At 38.7% G+C, this 9,691-nt stretch overlaps 1 protein-coding gene across 2 annotated transcripts in view; it reads left to right on the top strand.

The window, feature by feature from the left end:
- Positions 1-9,691, top strand: part of GYS2 (glycogen synthase 2) — a 49,467-nt gene that overhangs the window by 29,505 nt on the left and 10,271 nt on the right. For both annotated transcript variants that reach the window (XM_009279020.2, XM_019471995.1), the window contains 3 exons: positions 3,012-3,129; positions 3,537-3,657; positions 6,120-6,226. In XM_009279020.2, coding sequence (XP_009277295.1) covers positions 3,012-3,129; positions 3,537-3,657; positions 6,120-6,226 — 346 coding nt within the window. The remainder of the gene's footprint in view (positions 1-3,011; positions 3,130-3,536; positions 3,658-6,119; positions 6,227-9,691) is intronic.

Below are 9,691 nucleotides of genomic sequence, written 5' to 3' on the forward strand. Positions count from 1 at the left end.
TCTTCGTTTTATCCCCGATGTATCTAGAGAACCTTTTCTTGTTGCCCTTGACGTCCCTGGCCAGATTTAATTCTATCAGGGCTTTAGCTTTCCTAACCTGATCCCTGCCTGCTCAGACAATTCCTCTGTATTCCTCCCAGGCTACCTGTCCTTGCTTCCACCCTCTGTAGGCTTCCTTTTTGTGCTTGAGTTTGTCCAGGAGCTCCTTGTTCATCTATGCAGGCCTCCTGGTGTTTTTGCCTGACTTCCTCTTTGTTGGGATGCATCGCTCCTGAGCTTGAAGGAGGTGATCCTTGAATATTAGCCAGCTTTCTTCCCTCCAGGGCTTTGTCCCATGGCACTCTACCAAGCAAGATCTAGATCTAGACTTTGTATCTGTATATATTTGATCAAAATCATAGAAGTAAACTCTGAAAAAGTGTGAGTCAACCTTGAATCTTAGTGACTTATCAACAGAAAACATCATAGTGTGCTATTATTACTTAAATCAATGCCAGTTTCTTTCCTATAAATACAGAAGTCAAATCATTCTGATTTGACCTAATTTTAAAACAAAAATGTCATTAATTCATTAAACAACAAAAAACCCAAACCACTTAAAATGGGAACAAAGCTGTCTTTCATCACTTCTTCCCTAGGGCAAGGGTACATTGCCTCACACATATTCAAAATATTATTGTATGTTGAGCAGAAATAGTGAACTGGATGCTTTGGGCCACCACGTCTGTCCTGTATCTCAAAAGCTTAAATAAGAGATGGATTGAGCCCCGATCCTGATGAAAGGGTAAATGAAGCTGCAGTTGAATCAAAGAACATGGGCGTAGGTTATATACAGGCTGCTGATAATGAGTGAGTGTGTCCAAAACTCCCTGATAAATAAATGTGAGAGAGTGGATGGAAATTTGCCAGAAATACCCAGTCAAGGATTCTTAATTTATTGGGAAGAGCTTGAAAAGGTTGCAGTCTCAAAGCTGTGTCCTGCATGAGCCAGTTCTTCCATGCTCTTCTTAGCAGGTCAGAGGAATGAGAAGATACGTTGTTGGTAAAGACAAAGAGAAATGGAGGGTGTTTCTGCTCTGCTGACCCCCCGCTCATATGAGGCCACATAGGTCTTTGTTCAGAGCAGCTCCTAGTGCTGGACAGCAGAAGATAAGAACACAAGTTTTCTTGTCAGGCCCGCCAAGACTCTCCTTTCTTGTCATTGAGAACTAAATCCCAAGTACCTAACAAGTAAAGATTTCCTGGTAGAGGCTGGTCTTCAGTTTGAAATGTGGTATTTCAAGACAGATCCACTGAGATTTTGCATGGTTACTATTAAAGGTTACATTTTTACCTACTGCTGTTTAACCTAAAGAGTCTCAAAACAATTTACAAGATGAAGAGTAATCAGAGATCACTTGCCTGGCAGGTAAATACATATACTGCTAAAGCAGACTGTAAATTTCAAGGAAGTCATTAAAAATGGCTGTGGCATTTGCATGAAAAATGTCAAGCAAGTATACTGGACAGCATAAAGAGAACTGATTGTACTTTATTTTAAGATCGTCTTGATATGTAATCAACCAAAGGAGCCATGGATGTTTTAAAAACATCTCCTTAAGTCTCTCCAGAAATAAGAGACAATTTTGTATTAGGTCAGATGCTTAATGCTAGACATGCAAACCTCTGCTTTTAGGGGAAGGGATGGGAAACCCTGAATGTCAGGCATCCTTGACTGAAAGACCACAATAGAAGTAATGTTCAAGTCCTGTATCGGTGGCAAGCAAGAGACTGTACTCCCATCAGTAACCCTGATGTATGGGGGGGAGTTAACCATGTGCACTGCGATCAAAGGAGATGCTGTTTTGTTTGCATGAACCATGTGTGGTAGGGAATGATATCTTACTGAAGGTCCTTTGGATGATGCATAGAACTTTTAAAATTGCTACAGTTAATGGTTGTGGTTACTAGACACCTGATGACACTTGCCAGGAGAGCAAGTATGAAATCTGCAGCAGTGCATCCTCTAATAATTAGCACTTTTTGCTTCTTTGAGGATTCTTTGTATTTGAAGAATCTCTGGTATCATAAGTTAGTATAGGTCTACTGAAGTCAGTTGTGTTACTATGAAATACATCTGCTGAGGAACTGGCCTCCCCTTTCATTTCCATACATGGCTTTCATAAGCCAACTCAAAGAAAAGAAAATGGTATTCTTTCCATTTACTTCAACTAGATTTAGGGCAAGCCTTTAAATAGCTGCTGTGCTCTACCAGAAAGGTGAAGAGTGACTGAATTTCAATGTTGTTTGGAACAAGCGATGTCTAACCTTATAACTCTATGTATATCCTATAACTGTCTTAGAAGATACTGGAAATGAACAAATTTTAATTGTAAGATGCTGTGGTATCTTTGAGGAGAGCAGCCATAAAAGAGTAAAGCATACTATTCTGTGGCTATTTTTAGGAGAAATCCAACAGATTACCGAAAGGTGGTCTTTTTAAAAAGGTTTCTTATATTCTCTCTTTTCTGGTAAATCCTCAGAAGTCTTGGCAGAACAGACCTCTCTTGTGTCATGCAGTAAACAAGTGCATAGTACAGCACAGTTTCTGTTTTCAAGAGCTTTCAATCTATAGTGATAAAGCAGGCAACGGTGATATCAAGAATAAAGAGGTAAAGGGCACATTGCACAAAAAACATATGGCTAAATGCAGATATTACTTAAGTCTTGACAGGACAAAAGGGCATGGGGAGGGAGACCTTACTGTTCAGCAGGGTCAGTGCTAATGTTGAGTACAGGTCAAAATGGTACACAGCCACTTCAATGCTATAGACAGTGGAGTGCCACATGCAATAGCTTTGTGGAGTAAGCTGGTGGAGACCATTGTGTTAGACAGTGCTGTTCCCTATCCATGAGTAATAAGAGTACGTAACATGTTCACATACTGACAACTGAAAGACACGTTGGTTCTTTCCTTAAAGATTTCTCTGACTCTGAAGATGTCTACCTCTGCCTTTTCTCTGCTTTTCCAGATGTTGTCACCTCAAATGGCTTGAACATTAAGAAATTTTCAGCAACGCATGAGTTTCAGAATTTGCATTCCATGTACAAGGCTAGGATCCAAGAGTTCATTCGAGGTCATTTCTATGGGTATGCTTTTATTTTTCAAAAATTAGCAATGGTTGTCTAACACTATTTAGAGCAAGAACCAAAGCAGGAAGACTAACAAGTACTTCATAGAGGAGGTGAAACGTTACCAATTTATTCAAATACCTATCTAGGATTTCTCAGTCAGAAGCTAAAGGAATTTTAGACACCAGTTCTAGCTCTGCTTAACAGATTGTGGGATCAGGCAGAAGGTCTTGATTTTTTCATTATTTACCCAAGATGCAGTTTATCAGATTAAGAGGGTCACGTTAATTTAAAGAACAGCAGAAAAGCCTCACTTTCATTATTTTCTCGGGATAATAAATTCCTCCAGAATAGAAAGCTGTTGTGTGTTTTGTTTGATTATATCTTGAGAAATACTTTGTGCTTGTCTGTTTGCTTGGTTTCAGCCACCTTGACTTCAGTCTTGAGAAGACCTTATTTTTTTTCATTGCTGGGAGATACGAGTATTCCAACAAAGGAGCTGATATGTTTCTAGAAGCCTTATCAAGATTAAACCTTTTGCTGAGGGTAAGAAAGCTTCTGCAAATGTAGATAACATAGAGCTTGTGCTCAAACTTACCGTACTATAGAAGTCACCTGCAAGAATTTCCATGCCATACTCTGGTTTATAGGAAAATAATTATGGGATATTCGGAGTTTTCATAAAGCTCTCTCCCTGAATCATCAGAGTATATAACAATCTCAGGCTGCTTAAAAATAATTGATTACATAGTTCAAGAAGTTAATCCATGGTTACCTCCCTTGTTTTTAGAGAAAAATACTGAAAATATGATTCAAGAATTTACCCTGAAGGTTTACATATTAGAAGGCAAATAAAAATAATCCTTTAATGATGCAATTTAAAAATATCTTTTTAAGCAAATTGCTTAATTCATTAGGACCTGACCATGATCTTTTAAATCTTTGAGTACTATTATCACATTGGATGGGAATTTTGCCTCAAAATTCACAGTATGGCAGTGGCCTGATGAATAAGCATGGGGAAGCCGCTCACTCCTTCATGCTTCTGTTTCCTCAGGTAAAAAATGAGTGCAATGTTTCTAAATGCCTTTATGGACTACTTTAATGAAGATAAGACCTAGACCTTGTTACGATCAAAGAGCAGAGCACTTACCACCTACAAATGAGGTCATTGAAAATGTCTCCAGATGTGTCCCAAAGACTGATACATTTAAAATAAAAAAATAATGCTAATCAGTTTTCAGTCATCTAGCAAGGATTAATTGACTGTTGTCCCAGACTCTCCCTTTTGTACTCTATCATTTAAATGATATGGAAAATCTGGATAAAAATCTTGATACTATATTGTCAGCAGGGCTGAAAAATTATTAATGTTCAAAGCCCTAAGTACATTTGTTCTATTGCCACCTTCTATTAATACACCATTAGAGCTTGTGGACTTTCTGGAAATACTTAATCCATTCACTCACAACTTAAGTATTTCTTCCACAACTTTGCCAAACAACTGACTTCTGTTGTTTGGCAATGCTGTGCCACACCAGCTACCTGTTAATGGCATTTACATAGCTATTAACTATAAGTGCTGATAATGTGGAAGGTCTTATGCTTGAGCAATGATTGCAGCAATCTCTTATTGTATCTAATGATTTATATGACATCAATGACAAGCTAGGCTGATGAAAAATCAAAGGAAACTGGCTAGTTTTCCAAAACTCTCTAGAACAATGTAGTGGGACTTGCGTCTCCCATAAGCTGAGGCTGGCTTTATTGCATTACTGTTCCAACGTGCATGCCAGCGCTTGATTAGCTGTTCAAAGAACACTTGCTCCGTAATTATTTCAAGCGGTAATTCCATTGGGAACATGGAATACCTGTCCTACTTGTGAATCTGGGAAAGATGGTGCTTCTTAAACAAGTCCCAGTGGTGTGCCTGAACCTAACAAATACATAGCATAGGATGGAATTATTTTATTTTATAGAGTCCTTTTCCTCTGCTACTTGAAAACATTACTAACATTTTGGAAATAAAATATGAATGTTGGGACAGATTGTTAATACACACTGAGATCATAGCATAATGGACTTTGAACCTGCCTTGAAGAGAGGGAGGGTAAGAACCTTAAAATGATAGATGACTCCCATAGGTTGTTTTATACTATACATTTCCCTATACCTCAATCTGAAAGAAGGCATGCTAATAGCATGTTTGTGTGCCTAAAGTTTAGAAAGGAGACAATTCAAAATAATTTAATTTTTGCAGCTCTGAGCAGAGTTCACCCTTAGCTTTTCTTTAAATAGTTACTGACAGGACTACAACCTCATTCTGCTCCATGTGAGGAATCCCTCAGGGACCTGGTATTCTGAATCTTGTTAGTGCACAGGAGAAACCAGCAAGTGAAACCATCTATAAGGGTCAAATTTTACAGCAAATGCTTCTTGCCTTTGCAGTAGCTGGATGTGAGAGACGAGCAAGAAGTTACTTGCAGCTCTTTGTATGTCTGGCAGGTTCTTTGCCAGCAGTTCAGGTAGACAGTGGTTGCTATCATGCCTCTTTCTGCCCATACCTCTGGGGCGCTATTGCTATAGAAGGTAGTTTTGCTTGCTGCTGTAGGGAATCCTTCACCCCATGCCTGGGCATACCCCAGCTAGTAAACTAATTGCTCGCTCCTTTGAGCCAACAAAGTTTGTGTCAGGTGAGAAAAACGTGTATAAGATTTTTATTTTTGGCAGTTTATGTTCACATCCTAAGCCATGGCCTCTAAACCATGAGAAGTCAGGAAGATCTCTTGCCCAAATTGGAATCGGTGACATCTGTTTACCTGTATCTATCCTCAGCTATATCTCCGACTTGACAAAAACTTCATGGCTAAAGGGAGAGGTACAAGATCAGAGCCTTCCTGGACAACCAAAGTGCATTGGCTTTTCCTGTGACTAATTCTTACTGTTAAAGTTGGCTGTGATACCTTGTAGTGAGATTTTTTTTTTCTCTCCATCTTGTGTCCATGTAGGTTCATAAGACTGATGTTACAGTTGTTGTGTTCTTCATTATGCCAGCAAAGACAAACAATTTCAATGTAGAAACCCTGAAAGGACAAGCAGTCCGGAAGCAGCTCTGGTAATTGCCATTCTCACTAAGGGCCTTGTACAGTGAATTGAGGAGACATGCAAAAGTTTCTGATGAAGAATAATGCTCTTCCTTTTTGGTCTGCTAAAATCGAGGATTGTGGGTAACTAGAATGTATTTGTGGGGGTGAAAGAGATGGGAATGATAAATAAGGGCATATATTTCTCTTTTTTTCTGTCCTAGGTTATTTTTAGTAAACTTGCCTTGCCATTCTTTGTAACAAGTTAGCAAATAGTACTTGTTTTGCAGCGACAAAGTCAAAGGTTCTAGAAAATCCGGTGGTCTGGGTGTCTTCTGACTGTTTCTAATACTCCCTTTGGACATGCCATTTTCCACAAAATAAGGACCACCTGCTAATTTATCAGAGTGAGCTTCTCTGCCACTGGTGGGAAAAAGAAATTAATTACACGTCCTCTTTTATTCACAAATATGGAAATTGTACTGTCTAATCCAGCAGAATAACAGCTGATAACAACTGCGTGTAATTTTCTATATAGCCTACAATAAGCAATGGCCATACCCAAGCAGTGAAACTTACAGTTATAAAGGGAAAATTGTCACAGCCCTTCTCAGTTTAACAGTTTTCATTTTACAACTTCCCGAACAAAAAAGCAAAGCAGGAGCAGACTTAACCTTCGCCTCACTTTAATTGCTATGTGATTCCACATAGGAAAAAACACATGTTGTGAGGTACTTCTAAACTGAGAGACATGACAAAACTGAAGGTTCAAATTCATAAAGAAAATCAGTGGTGGCTTATCAAGGATGAATTTTGTTTAAGTGAAAAATGCCATTTCACTCAACGTATTTACAGATTAATTATCTAAGCAGGGAAATGGAAATGTGCACCTTATCAGCGGGCTAGAGTGGTTAAACTGTTGCAGAAGTAAGGAAGCTGGTCTTAAAGCTAAGGGACTAAAACCCACAAGACCTAGCTTCTGCTTTTATGCCTGCGTCTCACTGTGCTTAACCTCTTTCTGATGCCAGTTCTATATTTATAAAATGATAGAAATCTAAATGACTTTGAGATCTGTAGATGAAAGGCACTGTGTACGAGAAGGATACTATTTTTCTTGTTAACTCATTAACTGCTTCCAGCAGATGATCTCTGGCTCAGTTTCTGGATGTCAGTGATCAAGCTGAAGTCTTTGATCAACAGATACTAAACTTGCACAAAAACAGTGACAGAAATAGTTTAACAAGGATCATTGAAATCATTTAGTTTTTGCCATATCTGGAAAAGAAGGCAGATATGAGAAATCTATCTACTCGCTAGAATATCTCTGGAGTCATCATACAGCAGCTTCTTGGGACTTACAGGAAACATTCTACCTGGTTACCACTCTGGAAACAGGTACCAAAAATGTAGAGGTTGGAATTAATTGTTCAACTCTGGCTTCCTAAAAGTAATGCATCTGAGCTGCCTTCGCTGCCAGTGGAGAATGATGGTTCGCTCCAAATGATGTTTCATCCTATACCACTTCAGGAAGTGTCTAAGATGAGTGAAGGGAATCATCCTCTGAAATAAGCTGTCACCCTCTGTGGGTGTGTGGAGGATCTGCGCAACTAGCTTAAACTGTAGATGGCTGAAGCGGGTTAATGTAGCCGGAGTTTTTAATGAGAACTCTGTACACAAGAACTCAGTACGCAAGAACTATAGGAAAATGTGAGTGCAGTGAGAAACAGCCATGCTTGCAACAAGTGCTTTTGGCCTCTGCTTTGTCTTTGATATAAAGTATGTAATGTTTGAATATAATACAACAGGTACATATTAAATAAATAATATGGATATTAGGAAAGTTTAAATTAAATGAAATATGTAAAGGTTTTTCCCTGTTGTATCTCTACTACATGGTTATTTCTCTGGTACTCAGTAATGCAGGCACAATAGTAACAGTAAATGTAAACCTAAAGATGTGAAATCATGCAAAAAATGCTGCTTCCAGCTATTCTTCCCACTGTGTTCTGTGAAAAGCAAAAGACCGTCTGCATCATCATGTGCAGCATTATCATGGTCATAATCTGGAGCTCTTGGATAAAACCACCTGATATCAGTATTACAAAATGATATTAGAGAATTTTAAGGATGTCACAGAAATTAAATACAAGAAGAGGCTGGCACTTATAAGGAATAAACGATGGTTGATCTGGGATATAAAATCCCTTGTTTCCTCTGCTTCTGAAAAAGCGGTCTATCCCATATGTGTTAAGTTTTGGATATTTTTCATGGCATGAGTCTATGAAAATATAGTCATGAGGGGACTAGCTTTCTGGGATTTGGATCAATTTTGTTTGACATTTAGCTGCTTTACAACTCATCCAAAATTAACTCATCCACTATTGTGTCTATGTGAGTTGGGAGAGAGCAACTGAAAACAGGTGTGTGGATTCTCAGCTTGGTAAAGTTTAGGATTTCACTTAACAAGTTTTGTCTTAGCCCAAAGTATAATTCTTAGAAATCAGAAAGGCAGGAAAAGTTCCATGAAGCGGGTGTTTTACTCAAATTGAGAGTGCATTTGCTATTTTGACAACAGCACTTCCAGCTGTACTTTCAAGTTATTTCAGCTAGGGGCAGGATAATATAAATGGCTCTTTGCATTTAGAATAGTTGTTCGCTGGAGTTCTTTCTTAGCTAAAATATAACATTTGTCTGGCACAGGCTTTATTATTAGCTTAAAATATGGCCTGAGCTTTTGTGAAGTTTTTTGGTTTGCAAAGTAATTTATGGCAAACTACCTTTTAGTCTAACACTTGTTTTCAAAAGTCTTTGAATTAGGAAATAGGGCAGAAAGTGAAGGGAGAAGCTTGCTTTAAAATCTTTATTTGTTTAACTCTTATATCTTACATCTTTATACTAGATCAAGTTAAAGTGGAGACCTCTCAGTCTTGATTAGTGTCCAATGTTAATGATCATGTTTCTCTATGTAGAATCATATATATGCTCTCTTTTTCATAGCTGAGATGGAAGTGTGGTCTACTGATCAGAGCAAATTATTAGTAGTCACTAGTGAGGTCTGCTCCTGGCTTTCACAATGCATTCATCTTTGGATGCAGGTCAAATCCTCAGTTGTGTTGAAACCCATCAGTATGGCTGCTGGCTGGATAAAAGAGCTTTGAGAACCAGACCTGTGTCTGCTTCTGCATTCTTGGTTCCATCAGTATACATGAAAGCACAATTTAATTTCCAACAGCAGTGTCCTGGTTTTGGCAGGGATAGAGTTAATTTTCTTCCTCGTAGCTGGTACAGTGCTGTGTTTTGGATTTAGGGTGAGAATAATGTTGATAACACACCGATGTTTTAGTTGTTGCTAAGCAGTGCTTACACTAGTCAAGGACTTTTCAGCTTCCCATGCTCTACCGACTGAGAAGCTGGAGGTGCACAAGAAGCTGGGAGGGGGCACAGCCAAACTGGCCAAAGGGATATTCCATACCATGTGACGTCATGCTCAGTACATA

Source organism: Aptenodytes forsteri, unplaced genomic scaffold (genome assembly GCF_000699145.1).
Source record: "Aptenodytes forsteri isolate BGI_AS27 unplaced genomic scaffold, ASM69914v1 Scaffold241, whole genome shotgun sequence".
Taxonomy (NCBI): Eukaryota; Metazoa; Chordata; class Aves; order Sphenisciformes; family Spheniscidae; genus Aptenodytes; species Aptenodytes forsteri.